The sequence below is a fragment of the Athene noctua genome, chromosome 21, assembly GCF_965140245.1.
Source record: "Athene noctua chromosome 21, bAthNoc1.hap1.1, whole genome shotgun sequence".
Taxonomy (NCBI): Eukaryota; Metazoa; Chordata; class Aves; order Strigiformes; family Strigidae; genus Athene; species Athene noctua.
The window spans coordinates 1193445-1210454 of NC_134057.1; the positions used below are offsets into that span (position 1 = coordinate 1193445).

The following is a 17010-nucleotide window of genomic DNA, read 5'->3' on the forward strand; positions in this document are numbered from 1 at the left end:
CAGGGTCCGCTCTGATGCCGAAGTTCTGCCAGCCCCTCTCTGGGGCTGTCACACCTGAGAAATGCCAGGGGGGTGCCGTAACGCAGCTTGCCCTGCGCCTCCCTCCTTTTTTCCCCCCGGTGCTTTCTACTTGGTAGAGCTCTAGTGCCCACAGCTGCAGAACGCCATTGTAATGAGGTATGAGGGAGGGTAAAGTGTGTCCTCACATGAGTTTAAACGTCAAACTCTCCATCTCCCCCCTACTGCTGGCACTGTGGGAGTCCTTGGCAAAGCAGCGGCTCTCCTGGCAGCCTGCAGAAGCAGCACCGTTTATCGTGCAGGAATGCGGGCGCTTTAATTCCGTGGCTCCAGCAGTTTGGGTCAGGCTCCTCACCCTTTGATCCTGCCTCTCCTGCGAGCCGGGCCAAGCCCGACCCCTCTCCGGCTCTTGGGCTGGTCATTTCATAGGCCCCAGTACTGAGCTCTGAGTTGTCATGAAACGGGTCTTTCTTGGGGGTTAAAGGTCAAATCCCCTGGCAGGAAGAGGCACAGACATTCCCAGCAGGCAAATTACGTATTTAGGAGCTGTTCAGCCCTAGCAGTGGCGGGTAGATGGGCTGGGCAGTACAGACCGTACCTAGAGTGTCCTTGGGCTGTAAAGCAGCAGCTGATCCTGCCAGTCTGATACCGCGGTGCAAACCAAAACCTTTGGAGCAGCCTTAAGTAACAGGTAAATAAATGAATTGTTTGTTTGCTCTGTGGTTCTGTTGATCTGTTTTCTGAAACATGGGCATGATGGTGAAGGTTAGAGTTCTGTAAAAGGCCATTGAATGACTCAAGCGTGGCCAGAGAAGGGCAACGGAGCTGGGGCAGGGTCTGGAGCACAGGTCTGCTGGGGAGCGGCTGGGGGAACTGGGGGGGTTCAGTCTGGAGAAGAGGAGGCTGAGGGGAGACCTCCTGGCCCTCTGCAACTCCCTGCCAGGAGGGGGCAGAGAGGGGGGATGAGTCTCTGGAGCCAAGGCCCCAGCGCCAGGCCCCGAGGGAATGGCCTCAAGCTGCCCAGGGCAGGGTCAGGCTGGCTCTGAGGAAGGATTTCTGTGCAGAAGGGGCTGTTGGGCGTTGGAATGGGCTGCCCAAGGCAGGGGGGGAGTCCCCATCCCTGGAGGGGTTGAAGAGTCAGGCTGACCCAGCGCTGAGGGATCTGGGGGAGTTGGGAACGGTCAGAGTGGGGTTCATGGTTGGACTGGAGGAGCTTCAAGGTCTTTTCCAACAGAGATGATTCTGTGAAATGCAGCTGCTTTTTGGGGGGGGACTGACTTGGACAAGGGGTGTGGCAGCTGCGGGTGACACACAGGGTGCTATGGGTGATCCTGGATGAGTCGGGGTGGTGGAAGCCCTGCACCTGGGCAGGGCAGCCAAGGGCCTCCGTCCCCATCAAGCATCCACTGGCCTGTTGTTGCTCCCTGGGAAGCGCAGGCTGTGGGGCTCAGAGGGCACCACAGGCTGTTTCTAGCTAGAAGGTGCTGAAGTGCTGGTTAAACTGCACAGAAATGCAGAGCAGCAGAAGGCAGCGCAGTTACTGTGCTTGTTCAAGGGACTTGTTCAACACTACACAGCCCAAACAGCAAAAAAGGTAAATGAGCTGAGGGTCCCAGGTGGAGGTGAGTCCTGCTGCTGGGCTCAGCACCCGAGGTGCTGAGTGTGCAAGGCTGGAGATGGGTGGAGGGGAGCTCCTATGGCTACAGCCCTGTCACAGCTCCTGATGGAACACCTGGTTGTAATTTTCCCCAAAAAAACTGCAAAATGAGAGTAGTTACATGTATAAATATTTATTTGTACTAAAAGTGAGGGTTTTGTAGAAGAGTATCAAGTTCAGAATATATTAAATCATGAGATGCATCAGTTGAAGTAAAAATTCCAGTCTCATGTCTTTAATAAATACACTATAAAAAAAAATCCTAGTCCACGTATTCTAGTTTAATCAGAGGTAATCAGTACACTATGCTATTTTAAAAGGATAATACAAGAGTTGTGTTTTGCTGTAACTATTTGGATTTACTGTAGGTTTGGGGTTTTTTTAACCATTTGATTATTTTGAGTAGCAACAGCACTGTTCGCTACTTAAAAATTACAAATATTGCAAAAGTAAATGGGAGTATTGCTTCTGTCCTCCAGGTCTCTGCCAGAGGGCCCGAGTGTAAAAGGCACTGGTGCGAGTGGGCTTTCAGCCACTGACACGGGTGGTGGTGCAGCATCTTTGTTGAGGTATAACACAGCTTTGGACTCTCTGCTCCAAATATTCACAAAAATTACAAAAAAATAAACCTGAAAGAGTTGACAAATGAGCAAAGACTTTTTGCAGAAGTGTTCCAAATCACATACGTACTCTCGGACACTGTACCATGGCCACAGCAAAACAGGTTTTAGCTTGTGATGCAGCTCCCTACCCCAAGGGACGAGCGGAGGTGTGATTGCTGTCACTGAGCACAGAGCCCTTTGTCATCAAAACTGAAGCACAAGAAAGGGGAACGCTCTATTTCCATTCCATTTGAAACACATTCTGACTGGTCCTGGGGCATCTACTAAGAAAGGACAAGTACAAAAATCATCAATTCACGCGGCTGCGTTAACTAACAAGTGCATAGTTGTCTTTCCCCCCCAAAAAAAACCCCCAAACCTCCCACGTGCATGCGGTGGCCGGGGAGGCGGCGTGTTCCTTGCCCCCAGCCCAGCCCTTTCCCGCAGGCAGGCGGCCGAGGGGTCCCAGCCAGGCAGGGCATCGCGCTCAAACCGCAACCACCCCCCAGACACGCACCAGCCCCAGCGGGATGTGCCTGGGGCGAGACGCGGAGGGGGTCAGGTAAAGCTTCGGTGCAGAGTCGCTGCCCAGCCCTGCCGGAGGTCACCACAGGAGCTGGAGCCAGCGGAGGAGCCTCATGAACAGCAGCAAAGTCCGTGTGGGGAAGGGAAAGGAAAAAAAAGAAGGCAGAGTCTGCAGTAACTTTCCACCAGCCACTGGCACTCAGCTGGGCCCCATCACCCCTTGCAGGCTGAGGGTACCCAAGGACTTTTCTGCCGTCCTCTGGCCATCCCCCCTGGCTGGAGGCAACGTCCCCACCCCACAGATACAAAGTGAAATGAGGTCACCTGGACCCATGCAGGGCTACAGGTATGGATGAGGGCAAGCACTTGAGCCACCTCTCACCTGGGTTACCAGGTGCTGCTGCTCGGACCCACCTCACGCTGTGATTTTGCTGTTTTGCCTTTAATTCACCCTTTGGATGGGAGGAGCACAGGTAGAGGAAAGAGGGATTCCCATCCTGAATGGCTTGAGGATACACCCAACAGCATCCCCAGTTTTTGCTTGCTGCCCTGAGCTGTCTCCGGGATCTCCCAGGCTTTACGGTGCCTCCCAGGGCAGCTTCCCCTGCCCGTGGGCCCACAGGGCTGTGAGCACAGGGATGGCCACAGCAGTGACCCCACGGAAAGCTGAACTTGGAACACCAGTAACACTGAGCCCTGGTTTTGTTTTGAGTGGAGAGGTCAAGCAGGAGGAAGCAAGGAAGAACAGTGAGCAATTCTCTCGGCCACAAGGAACTGGTGATGGTCAAGGCTGATTAAAAAAAAAATCCTTTTAAAAAAAAGACGTTAAAAAAATCCCACTGTTTGTTAGCAAAAACTGTATAAGGCACAACCTGGAGGGCAGTGACTGGATCCGAGCATCGAGTGCCCGTTTTCCTCTCCCACCCCAGCAGCAGCAGCTGCTCCTCGCTTCAGCGGCTGCTCCTGCATCTTCGGGCAGCGCTGGGTGAGGGGTAGCGGAAAGGCACTTCTTCATTTCTGCTCCATGCAGATGACAAGACACGTTTTTATCGTGGTGCCGAGGTCCCAGCTCTGTATGGGGGCGGTGTGTGGCCCTGGCGGCACCAAAATGACCCAGGTGGGCCCATCTGGAGGCCGTGCTGGGTCTCCCGCAGCCACGCTCAGCTGGGAAGGAAAGGCCCAGCTCCATGGGGACACTCCTGGCAGCTTCGAGGGGAGAAAGATCAGGCTCAAAGTATTTCTGATTAGTAAAAAAACCTCTGACCCAGATAGGAAAACCCTACAGTCAGAGCACTGGAAATGCCAAGTAACTGATCTGTGTCATAGGGAATCAATCAATCATTGCTCACTCTTAATACAAGTATTTCTAGGTAGGAGTAGTAGTGTTAATTCTTCTTTTCCAGCGACTGGTAGTATGTGGTTAGGACTTTCCAAGCTTTGGGGGCCATGAAGCCGTCTGGCGGGTTTTCACCTTCACGAGCAAGCTTTCTCATGCGTGTTCCCGAGATGAAGTCAAACTCGTCGTGCCTGTACAAAACAAGAGAGGGGTGAAATCAGCATGACTGACCCGAGTGGTCCCTAATGCAGGTCTTCTGCTGTGCCAAGCGTGTGGCCAGAAACCTCCCAGCACCGGAGGCACCTGTCCGCTGCCTCACACCAGGGTTTAGGATCAGCAGCAACAGGGTTTCTCTTTCAAGAGGAGCTGGAGTTGTACGTAACACACTTCTCCAGCTGTGAGAGGCTGTATTTCTACTGCCACATTGTCCCCAAACTGCTTCTTATCCTCCCTGGTGGCTACCAAGACGCATCTTTGGTTTTGCATGACCCATCCTTGACCTGATGTCAGCTCTCAGCAGCGAAAGCGGGTGCCTTTCGCAGGTTCTTCCCCCATTCCTCTCCTTAAGAGGAACACCAACTGCTTTTCCCTCTCCCCGGCAAGCTGCACAATCGCAAACTGCACACACTGTGTAGGCTGAAGAAACAGCGACGCTGCTGCCTGCGTTACCTTTTCGGGTCGTAAAAATCCATGGCCTTTTTCAGTTTATTGTAAGCAGCCACCCGGAAGGGGATGATTTCCACTGAGGTCAGGCCTGGCGCCATGCTGAGGACCTTTCCTCCCTGTGTGGGCTCGTAGAGGTCCTTCTTAGTCTCAGGGTGAGGCATGCCTGCAGGGTCGCGCCCCACGATGTAGAAATTGGCCCCAGCAATCATGCGAGCCCGGCAGTGCCACTGCACCTGTACAGGAGACACAGGGAGCACTGCCTGAGGGCTGAGCACCAGATGAGCTGCCTGCCCTGGGCGGCAGGAGAGACCCTGGTGATCCACACACAGGAAGGCAGGGAGGCAGGAAAGCAGGAGGGAAGGCAGGAGGGAAGGCAGGAGGGAAGGCAGGAGGGAGATGCATCAGCAGCTGTAGTTTCTCACAGCGATCAGGCTGCCCAGACTCATCTACCACTGCTTGGACCTGATGCAACATCACAGTTCTCCTAAGGACATGTAGTTTAAGGGAAACACTGGGGATGGGAACTGGTCCAGTTCCAATCTGGCAGCAAATGGAGGTAGCGGTTTGCTTTTTGCACATGCAAAGACAGTGCCCACCAGCCCTTGGGCCTTCACAGGCAAAGGCTGCCCATGCATCCCTCTCCCTTCTCCTGCAGGGGACGTTCAGCCACCACCACTTTCATCCCACCCATTTAGGGACAGAAGGGAAACCACTGGGAGAAAAATAAGTGTCCCTGCCCGACAGAGAAAAAGGTCCCCAAGGTAAAGTCTGTTCTAGCCCCCTTCTCCCCAGCTCTCCACACAACCCAGGGAGCCAAGCTCTGCTGGGAGACAACTGCCACAGCGAGCTGCAGCCAAACCATGGAGGCAGCAGCTACCAACTCCCTTCTCCAGGGCTTCACGGAGCTGTGCCGGCAGGCTGGCAGCAGGCCCCCCCGCAGGCAGGCTTCACACCTCGTCGTGGTGAGCAGCCGGGGGCTACGTTACCTCCGTGGGGCCGGCGTAGAGCATGGGAGAGGGGAAGATGGCCACAATGGTCGACTTGGGGTCCAGGACTTGCTCCTCCAGCACCGCTGCATGCTGCTTCATGCGCCAGTCCAGCGGGACATCGTCATCTTTGGTCCATCCTCCCAGGGGGTGCAGCAGAAGCACAGGGTTTTTGTAACCCCTCTCCAAAAGCTGGCGCCGTGTGTCCTGCATGAGCAGGGCGTGCCCGTTGTGGACGGGGTTGCGCAGCTGAAATGCGAAGACAGCATCTGAAAGGGAAAGATTCAGAGGGTCACAGGCTTGTGCTGACCATCAGACATTGCGGCTTCATTTACACACTATACATTCCAACACAGTCGTAAGATATGTACGTTGTAAGATGTGTGTCGTATTTTCACCTGAGAGAGGCCTTAGACGAGTGTTTCATATGTGTATGGTGCCTCTTCATTACTCTGCCAAGTACATTTTCATTGCACATCCTGCCCCTGGGGCCAATTTCAGTCTTATAAGCTCTCCTACAATGGTTTTTACATGTCACTGGACACCTCTGAGTTCACTGACTTCTTAAGTGACCTGCCACCTCTCCAAGCTCAATGGTACCTTCAGGAAGGCCAACACCCTCTCCGCAAAGTGAAGGTAGGGGTCTGACGCGCACCAGCCTACTGGGCTGACACCTGGGAGATGACATCTGAGCTGTGCCCCACGCCTGAAGGCCAAGCACGCCAGCGCAGGGCTTTAAATGCCCTGGGTGCAGAAAGAGAGGCTCTGCCCTGCCAGGGAGGACAGGAGCAGAACGCTCAGCGCTTCCCAGCCCTGTGCTCGGAGAGGCCCACCTAGGGTGCAGCCCATCACAAGCACCATCCTCACCCCAGCAGACCCTGCGCCCCTTTTTGTGCCATGCCCTGCATCCCTCTTACTGATCATCCCACCCAAACAGTCCTATTTTGGGAGCACAGGGAAGCAATTTGGCAAGTGCTGTGAGCTTGAGGGCGAGTATTCCCAGATCACACAAACCTCCCAGTGCCAGGTAAGGCAAGAAGAGCCGTACCACCGGTGCTACCCAGGGCACTCACCAGCGTTCATTTCTCTGAACTTCTGCTTGAGAGCAAGCGGTGTCAGGCGGTACTGGTCCAGCCCATCATTCCATTTGATCCTCTCCAGCACAAGGAGGTCTCCACCAAGCAGCCAGTCTCCGCTCTCCATCACCATCTGTGAATTACGCATGCATGCATTACGGAGGGGACGGCAGAATATCTCCTTTTCCCTTTCCCAGTCTCCTTTGAAAAGTGTTAGGCTGGACTCTGCTTGTAGGGTGAGCTTTCTTTCTCATTCAGCACTTTGTAGGCAGAAAACATTCTTACAGGGACCATGTGAACTGAACATCATGAGCAGTGCAGCCCCGTAGAGTGAGGCATCAGCCAACTGTGTCCCTCCTCTCTGGCAGCCGGGGGTCTACAAGTTCTGGCACAAGACCCCCCCTCCACCTCACTCTTTGCTCCTTCCTCCTGGGAATATGCAGGAAGAATAAGCCTGTGGCAAGGTGAGCAACTGCTGCTGAGTAATTAAAAGAAGGTACAGAAGAATTAGCACAGCTTTAGCCTTTTTAAGCAGATGGCTCAAGTCACTCAGTGTAACCTGGAGCTCTCCCTTTCTAAGGGATGATGTTCTTTGTATTGCCAGAGAGTTAAGTGTGAGGAGATAAGCTGTAAAAATATAACACCCTTGTTGGCTGCCTGTACAGAACAGTGGAATTGAGGAATGAAACACAGCTAGAAGGAGCACAAGTCAGCAATCTGCAGCATTAGCATTTGGGAGCACCACTGGGATCAACACACCCCAAGCGCAGGAAAACTTTGGGGGCTAAGTCGGTGTTCATGTTGGCACACCGGTGAAGGCAGGTGAATGAAAGGAGCAGCTCCTCGGCCGCACGCTCATTCTCCCCTTCACCTGGTGCTCGTTATCTGCTGCTTTTGTTAAGCAGCAAGAGCAGCATTAACTCGCGAGCCTAAAAATTCTGTCCTGCCTGCTTGGGACAAAACAGGGTTTGGAGAGCAGATAGGACACTCGTGGCCCTCCAAAGCTTGGAGAGGTTCAGTTCTCCAGCCCCTGCCTGCATTTCCCGCCCCGGCCAGGCCTCCCAGAGCAGCAGGGGACAAACCCACCTTGACGTGGGGGTGCTTCGCGCAGGTGGTGCCCCAGACGCGGGCGCAGCGCTCCTCCTTCCGGTGCTCGAAGTACTCGGGGCTCCTGAGGATGGCCACCCTGCGCCCCGCGTAGCTGAGCGCCAGCGCCTCGCAGCCCTCCAGGCGCTGCTTGTCCTCCGTGGAGATGGGCAGCACGATCGGGATGCTCAGGTTGACTACGCCGTCTGGCAAGAGAGGGGGGGGATCTGAACATCCTCCAGCCTCGGGCACTTGTCTTGGGCACCAAGTAAACGGAGGGTTTCAGAGGTACACGTTCCCCCTTTGGAGAGTCAGATTTTCCAGGACTAGCTCAGGGACTCATCATCAGGTGTGTAAATTTACTCACTGCCCCATTTTTTTCTGCACTGTTAATACACAGCCATGTTAGTAGAATAAAAAAGCTCCTTATCTTTGGGTCAGAGATGTCTCAAAGACACCTGGAGCATTTCATTACTTACTGGACTCTATCTCCCTGGAAAGAGTGGTGGTTCTCCAGTTAGCTTGTTGTGAAGTCTCTTTGAAAAATTTAAACATTCAACCCTGGATATAACCTCTGTCAAGAGAACCACCTCTATTAAGATGGCTCCAGCCTGCTCCCTGGGGCATCTCATTCCCTGCACATCTCTTGAGCTGCCTCTTCCAACAGGGAAAACACACGCTCTGCTTTGTTCCTCTGCTTTTTTCTGGATATCTCTACCCTGCTACTCCTTCTCCTTTATATCTCTGCAAAGTCCATTTTTAATCTGTTTTCTGTGTATATACAGTGAGTCTACATTTGCACATGTAGTTTCTAATTTCAGTGTTGGCCCTAAATACCATGTTGGCTTTATCCCCACTCCCCCAATTTCCTAGCTGTCCACTAAGGTCCTACCATTTCTCCTTGGATATCCCAGTATTAATACAGAAGAATCAGTCAGTCACATGGGTTTCTATTCACAAACAAGAATAAACAAATCACTGATTCAATTTGTTCTGATCTGACTGAAATCATTTTGGACCTTTGAGAGTCTTAATTTGAGGATTTTGACTATGATATAGATATTTTTTTAAATCTTTATTAAAGTGTTTGCATTTACTTTTAATTCATGACCAGGTATCATTCATCTGCCAGAGAGCAATTTTCAAGCACCTTCATGAATAATCATAACTATAGTCACATGGGATCCAATCAATATCAACTTCATACATTTAAATTATATTAACCAGTGATCAGTCAATAAAGTCAGCATGGAAAAAGCTGAATTACAAAACTAACAAATGATGCTGAAGCTGAGGATCATCATGTTCCATTTCTAAATGCAAGAGGCAGAGTTTTAAAAAAAAAAAAAAAAATCACCCCAGCAAAGGTAATTACAAAATTACATGACTGAGATTTTTGTGAAGACCGGTCGTTAGGACATGGGGTGTGCCATGACATGTTGCAGCCAGCTGAATCATAAACTGGCTGTGCTTGTGACTAGCCTTAATAATTTTCTATTTTTTTGTAAATCTCAGAAAATTATAGCAAAAAAAATCTAAATTGAAGTCATTTCCATACAACCTAAAAACAGTTATATACATACCAGCTACAGAGCGATTCCTTCCTGGGAGAATACAAACACAATTAAGATAATTAACAATCACGGGCACCAGTTACAGCAGCCGTTTCAAGAACCAGCACCGCTCGTGTAAAACCTCCGGCAAGCACGGCCGAGCCACAGGCAGGGCTCCTGCTGGCCCGGCCAGGCTCCTCGGCGGTGCTGCCCCAGCCCCTGCGGCGCTCGCCCGTCCCACACAGGCCGTGCTGCCCGGCACTGCTGCTTCACCAAGTGGATAAGAGCTGGAGGCTCTGCGGCGCTCGTGCTGCGCTATGACGTGCAGATCCATCTTTCTTCCTGGTGGCCATCGTGCCCCTACCCCAAGCACCTCATCCACCCAACTGCTGGTGGTACCACCCTGGGATTTACTGCTCGAAGTCCAAGCGAGAGGAGCACTGGCTTGCACAAGTCCACCACAACACTTGCAGCCTTTCGGGGCACAGCTGGAGTTGTCAAAAACCTGCACCCCAGAGCAAAAGGGCTGGACCAATGACTCTGGAAAGACCAGCCTCAAACCTCTCTTTGGCAATGCTGCACCCCAGCCTCGGCACTGTGAGATGGGAACCTCCATGTTTCCTAAAGCTTGCCCAAGCAAAGCAGGAAGATTCTCCTTCCGGCCCAGATGTCACCCTGCAGCCTGACCACACAGATGTTGAGTTTGGAGACCTCCGTGGGGACAAGGTGTACCTGGGACAGATGTCAGTGCCCCCTACTACAAAGACCCTGCTCTGGAGAGTTCATCCCCCTGCAAAAGCTGGTGTTCTGGGCTTTGTCTCTGACCCTGTGGAGCAATACAAATCCTGAACGTATGGCCAAGGCTGGCAGAGAAGGTGTGCTCAGTGACACTGACACATTGGCAGAGGGGCACCCCAAAAACAGATGTGCTCTGAGACGAGCTTCTGGCACAAAGTGCGGAGCTCTGGAGCAACGTGGTCATTACAGGGCACCTCTGCAACCTCATCAGGCACAGCGGGTAGCTCAGAGACCACAGATCGGGGGCTGGTAACAAGGACACGTGCTTTTGAACACTTCTTTGCACACTGAGAGGGAGGTAAAAGGCTACGACATGTCCAAAAGCAGAAGCCCCTACACAGACTCCACTCCAGTCCAAAGCGAGCAGCCTGAGCTTTGCACCTGCTTCACGGTGCCCAAATCCTAACAACAGCAGCAAGTCATTGCCCCACACAGCCTCTAGAAGGAGGGCAAGACCAAAAGGGACTCACCCGCCAAGATCCCAAATCCCTGAGGCCAGAGATCACTGTCAGGTCTACAAAACCCAAAGTGAGCACCCTGTGCACATGTGAAGTCACAGCAACAGCAACTACAGCTGAGAAATGGGAGAGAAGTATCTACTGCCCCGCTCTCAGCTGTAGATGATCACTGCCTGGATACTGTTTGCCTTTTCCAGGGATGAAGCACCTCTAACATGTTGCTAATGTATAAATAAATCTGATTTATTTCAAGTTACAGTGAATGATAAACAGGAAAGCAGGGGGAAAAAAAATAATTAAATCAGGCTCTGCTCCTGCTTCCAGGGAACAGCTGTCTTCTCCTCCCACCTCAAATTCAGCCTGGCAGCTTCCTTGCTTACTTGGCTTTGGGTTTGCATCTTTATTTACCCTGGTATAACCAAGCATGAAAAGATCTGCACAATGGCTCCCGAAATGTCTGATCAGCACCATGTGAGATGTCAAAGCTGTGAGCCAGGGTCCTGTCCACCACACGGTGAACTCTGTCAGTACCCTTCAGTACCCTTCGGTGCGTTTCAGAGCCCAGCTCCCGGGCCCCCGCGGTCCTTCGCGAGCCCCCGCGTTTAACACACGAGAGGAGAGGAGGATGAGAGCACGGCCCGGCTCAGCTGCCTGCCGAGGCTGGGCGGGGTGAGCACCCCGTCCCGCAGCAGCGTGCCGGCCAGCGTCAGCACAGAGCGTGGGGGTTCGTACCATTGAGCAGGGTGCCAAAATGGATCACTTGCAAGTACTCTGCCTCGCGCATGAAGCCGGTCAGCGGAGTGGCCCAGCCTTCGCTCAACACCTGCACCCACTGCAGATCCAGCTGCAAAACAAACCCAAAGGGCACTCCTGTCACCAGGTTACGCTCAGAGGTTGCTTTTCCTTCCCTTCTGCGGCAACAGCGCTCTCATTTGTCTGGCTTCAAATACAGGACATTCTTAAAGGGGGAGAAAGCCACGAAGTGATTGGTTTGGGGTTTTTTTTAAGCCAGACTGCTTAAAAACAACTGCTTGTGGGGCTGTACTAACACAGCAAAGGAGACTCATGGCCCCGGCTGGCTGCAGCACGGGGAGGAGACACAGCAGAAAATGGCTGAGTATCAGGACCACACTCCAGCTCACCATAAACCACAGCCACAGAAGGACACAGCCACCAGAGGAACAGAGCCCCCTCTAGCAGCATCCCAGTCAATTCTTCTGCCCTTCCAACAGCTCAGTAACGAGCAACTCCCAGCACAGCACCCACACACAACCATACCTTAGTGATCTCCACGGATGGCAGCATCTCCGCTTCAGCTCGGACACTATCAAGTTTGTTTTCAGGCACAAACAGCTCCAGAACATCCTTAATTGAGCCATGGGGCACGATGTTCTGAAAGAGAGACAGACAGCAATTGTAAGTCACACACTGGGTTTTAATTGCACACTGAAAACTCAGCATCCGAAAGCAGATTTACAAGCTGCCGGTGGCAGCGGCATAAAAACAACCTACTTGTGTTTGGAGGAGCTCCACAACCTGCTGAATACATTCAGACACCGACGCAACATTCGTTTTCAAGACTAGTTCAGGAGATTCAGGCTTCTCATACTTTGAGTCAATCCCTGTGAATCCTACGGACAATTAAACCCAAACTAAATTTATTTAATGTAACACTCAGTGCCCTAGAGCCAACAAAGCTGTACAAACAACCAGCGAGCATTCAGCCATGCTGGGTACTACAAGTGACACTTATGACAGCAAAATTAGGGAAATGGGATACTGTTGTGCATGACAAAGAGCCTTTAGTAGCCCACCTCTATGTGCAGAGCTGCAACAAGAAGCTATCCAATGCTTTGGAAAATAAAAGGCAAAATATGAGCTCGCTCTTCCATACCTTTGATCTCTCCAGCTCTTGCCTTTTTGTACAGGCCCTTCACATCTCTGCTTTCACAAATATTTAGAGGAGCATCTACAAAGATTTCAAAGAAAGGAAGCCCAGCTGCCTCATGAATTTTCCGTGCATTCTGACGATCCTGTTAGAAAAAAGACAGGAAAATCGGGTCTGAATCGCAGCAAGCGCCTCCCTACTACATGACATGCCCTGGAATTTGACACAGGTAAATTCATTTCTGGTATAGATTTATTAAATTTAAATCTATTAAATTAAATTTATATGCTTGGCATAATTCTAATAAGGGTTTTTCATCTCCCTTTCCCCCTTTTCTTTAAAGACACTTCTAAAAAATAACCCCAAGTAACTACAACTTTTATCCATTTTCAGCTTTTTCCATCTGAAACATCAAGATCTTTCCGTTAAGCAGGACAGCAGAACTTTAGAATGTGAATAATTATCTGCCCTGTGTCAAGAAAAGGAACTGCTTGCATCAGCTTGATAACAGCAGCTACTTGTATTGTCAGGAAGCATAAAAACACAAACATGTGATAGCACTATGACAGGCTACTGTTTCTATGCCTCTTGTCTGCCTCCTAAAAAGTTAATAGTAGGAGCTTCTGTAAGGAGGTTTTAAACTTCTCTTAGCTTTTAATCAATTCATAATATTGAATATATTCCAAGAGGCCATGTCAAACTGCCCTTCAGAAATCTGTACTGATTGTGTGTAGTTCTTTGTATCAGTGGTGTTTTACAAAAGAATAGAAAAGTTAAAAGGAGCATCTGATGGCATATATAGGAAGTCCTCTGTGTAAATCTCTCTTCCGTAAGAACAATCTTGAGATTAAGGCTGCCCAGAAAAGAACAAAATATGACACAGGCAGTTTACCTTTGTGAAAGGAGAAATGAAACTAGTTATGCAGACAAGCCCAGCATCAGCAAACAGCCTGGCCACCTCTGCGATGCGGCGGATGTTCTCCTCACGGTCCCCAGCCGAGAAACCCAGGTTTTTATTCAAGCCATGACGAACATTATCACCATCCAGGGAATAGCAAGGGATGCCATGAGAGACCAAGTACTCTTCTAGAGCAAAGCCAATGGTTGTCTTGCCAGCTCCAGAAAGGCCTGGTTGGAGACAGAAAAGCAAGGTTCTGGTTTGAGGTCCAAAGAGTGAAAATGACAGTGTAACACAATACCTGCTGGGACACTGGCAATGAACTCATTCTTTCTGAAGCTGCTTTAAGGAAGGAATGAGGTAGGGAAGTTGGATTTATCTTTTTACCACACAGTTACCACTGTAGAACCCTGGCCAACCCTTCTCATTGAAGAGTGACTTTAATGCCATGAGAAAAGCTGCTACATCCCAACATCTGAAGGTGTTCAACCCAGCAGTGTTGCAAAAGCACCTCTTGCTGGGCCATGGTGGGACAAGTAGGTACCAGTACCAGTAAATAGAGGAAGCTTGAAAGGATGCTGCTACTTTGTAAGCCTCTCAGCATCTTCCTCCTTGTCATCCTGTTCCCCCTCTGAACAGCCAACTGCTCTCCCAGACTGAACCCAAGGAGAGGTTCTTGCTGCAACCATGCGGTGTGGGACAGGCTTCAGCAGCAGCAATTGTCCCTCTGTATCCACAAATACCTCCTTCTGCAGAAGCAGCACCCACAGATCCATGTGAGTGGGAGCAGGATGGTTCTGCAGACAAGCAGCACATCTTCAGCTGCCCACATCTCCCAGAGTCATCAGCCAGAAAGACAACAGTCTAAAATGAGGTGGCTGCTTCCCGACCCAGCTCCAGCCACTTTCACAAAAAGCACTTTCTACTGGCTGTGTCAGGAAGCAGCCAGTGTGCCTGGAACACCAAACTCCTCCTTTGCCTTGGGTAGGGATCTACGTGTTGAAAACTCCTTGAGATGGAAGAGAACCTTGACTTAGGAGAGATAACACCTCCGAACACCACACCTGTCTCAGGAAACAGCCTTGGAGAATCTCCCATGGAGATGGCATCGTCTGCTCACCTGTTTTTATACCCTAGGCATGACACCTACTATTGACCACTCATGGAGACAAGACCCTGGCAAGGTGACTTTTGGTCTGATGCAGAACAGTCATGGTCATGCTGGAGAGGAAACCTGGCTGGGCAGAGAGGAATCCTGCTGGCTGTGCCTTCGTTTTTTGTAGAGCAACAGACTAAGTGAAAGCTCTCCTGAGCTGGCAATGTAGAGCACTCAAATGCCCTTCCATTTAATCCATATAGTCTCTGCAATGAAATGTCCTGCTGTATAGCCTCTTAAAATTACATTGATAGAAAGTTAGGAGACCACTGTTTATTTTAAAGAATAATCATCAGCCAGAGAAGCTCAAACCTTTCAGACACAAGATTTCTGAGTGATATTCGAAAAAGAAGGAAATTGCCTTGGATAGGTTTTTTTTGCCTTCAGAAATTATATTAAAGCAGATTAGGCATTGGGTTTCTTTTCGAAATTGAAGAGGAGAACAGAACAGAAATGTGTTTCAGTCCAACATCTAGCACATAAACTGATATGAAGGCAAATCAGAATGCCTTTACAAACCCTTCCAAGTATATCTTTCAACACCATCCAGCAGTCAAAGAAAATACCAATATTTAACAAGCAAAGAAACAACTGGACAAGCAGCAAGAGTTGTGTAAATATTAGTGGAACAAAAGAGATGCGATTGTAATTTCTAGCAGCCCCTAATCCTCAAACAATGAGTTTACCTTTCAAAGCAGAAGAGAAGGGCAACACATCTGAAGGCACGCGAAATGAGAAGGAACATAAGAAACCTGCAACAGCTGTGCACGGAATAGCTTCCAGTGTGCCTCGCTCTCTGGGAGTATTTATTCTTCAGACAAGACGACTGCCTTGTTGTGCTGCTTATGAGGTCACTTTAAACACAGTAAACCAGTAAACCTAGGTGTCCCAATAAACTTCCCACCAGCCCAGGATGAAAACATCCGCATGCTGTTTAGAACAACCCTGGGCACGTTTCACTGCTAAGGACTGGCTGGATTGGAGCCTAGGCTTCTCTCAGCCACACACTTGGGAACAACAAGTGCGACCCTTAGGGCTTCTGACGTGTTCAAAGGAGCCTGATAACAGCTGTGGAATTCATAAAAACATTAGTTATGGGCAGTAGCTGCCAGGGAGAACGTCTTGCTGTGCCAGCACCGTGTGTCAGTGTTTCCCAAGTGTAAATGTTTTGCAATTCCCAGGAAAAGGAATGCTGAAATTTCTTGCGGATCCCAAATCCCCACCCCTGAGCCATACTCATGTATGCAAGCAGCTTGCAAACATGAAGCCACACTTTCACGCCCAAAAATACCTGTTAGCCAAACCGTGCAGCCTCGAAATCCACCCCTGGTACCGACGACTTGTCCTCTCTTACTCCTGCTGACATGATGGGCTTGGTAAACCACATTGGTCGATTCCTGTCGAAAACAAAGCAAAACAAAACACTTCTGTTACCTCATTGCTTTCTGTACAGAAAAATATCTCAGCTGGGACTAATATAAGGTAGAGAAACACAAATTTATTTAAAATCTGCATGGGCCATTGCAGCAAACTTTGGCAATTTGGTGTTTTGGTGTAAGTTGGATTTCTGTGTGAACAGCACAGACTTATTTTTTGAAGAGAGTATTTTCCTCCATTCAGAGTGCTTCTGGTGGCAATGCCTTGGCGTCCGTCACAGCCAGTAGCAGCAGAAGGTGACTTGCTTTGCTGCAGGAGCGCTGCCAGGCGACTGATACACCTGCAGGCAGGCAGGGGAGGACCCAGAGTCCACGCCAAGACACAGAAAGCACACTCCCTGCCCCTTCAGCAGTTTAAAATACAGGCCAACTCATCTATTATTTTAATTACGCTTGCAAAAACAAAAGCAACTTAAGGTGCTAATTTACTTGCCATGTTGAATGGAACACAGCTGCTAATAATTGTATCTGGGGCAAGAAAGAGTGACGTAGCAGGGCTGAGCTGAGCGAGCGCGGGACCCAGCTGGGGAAGACGGTGGGATGGGAGGCAGAGAAAACTACACCTAATATGTATCCATGTGCTTCCCAGTGCAAACAAGGGACTGGGACAGTGCTGAGCCAGAGGCCTGAATTTTGGTGCTTCTCATCGTCAACCTGCTGCGGGCAGATCAGCCTCAGCCCCTCTGCTGGGATGCAGGCTAAACAGCCTGTGCCATTCAACCGTACTTCCACAAAGACTTCTCACACAAAATATCTACAAGACTTTATTAATCGCAAGGATTATGTTTCCAACCCAGGCAGCCAAAAGAAAAGTCTCCAGAGGGAGAGAGGATATAAATATTTTCACCCCAACTGGATTCTTCACAACTGT

The 17010-nt window shown here is 50.3% G+C and overlaps 2 protein-coding genes across 2 annotated transcripts in view; both read right to left on the reverse strand.

Annotated features, from left to right (window-relative positions):
* Positions 1-1818: 1818 nt before the first annotated feature.
* PAPSS2 (3'-phosphoadenosine 5'-phosphosulfate synthase 2) overlaps positions 1819-17010 on the reverse strand; it is a 31288-nt gene continuing 16096 nt past the window's right edge. Inside the window, exons 2-12 of the mRNA XM_074924182.1 lie at positions 15995-16100; positions 13542-13777; positions 12656-12794; positions 12274-12392; positions 12040-12153; positions 11494-11605; positions 7953-8158; positions 6864-6999; positions 5791-6059; positions 4808-5037; positions 1819-4329 (exon numbers count right to left, since the gene is read on the reverse strand). Of these exons, the coding sequence (XP_074780283.1) occupies positions 4188-4329; positions 4808-5037; positions 5791-6059; positions 6864-6999; positions 7953-8158; positions 11494-11605; positions 12040-12153; positions 12274-12392; positions 12656-12794; positions 13542-13777; positions 15995-16100 (1809 nt within the window). The 3' untranslated portion in view covers positions 1819-4187. The remainder of the gene's footprint in view (positions 4330-4807; positions 5038-5790; positions 6060-6863; positions 7000-7952; positions 8159-11493; positions 11606-12039; positions 12154-12273; positions 12393-12655; positions 12795-13541; positions 13778-15994; positions 16101-17010) is intronic.
* MINPP1 (multiple inositol-polyphosphate phosphatase 1) overlaps positions 16012-17010 on the reverse strand; it is a 57342-nt gene continuing 56343 nt past the window's right edge. Inside the window, exon 6 of the transcript XR_012634958.1 lies at positions 16012-16100. The gene's annotated coding sequence lies outside the window, so the exon portion shown is untranslated. The remainder of the gene's footprint in view (positions 16101-17010) is intronic.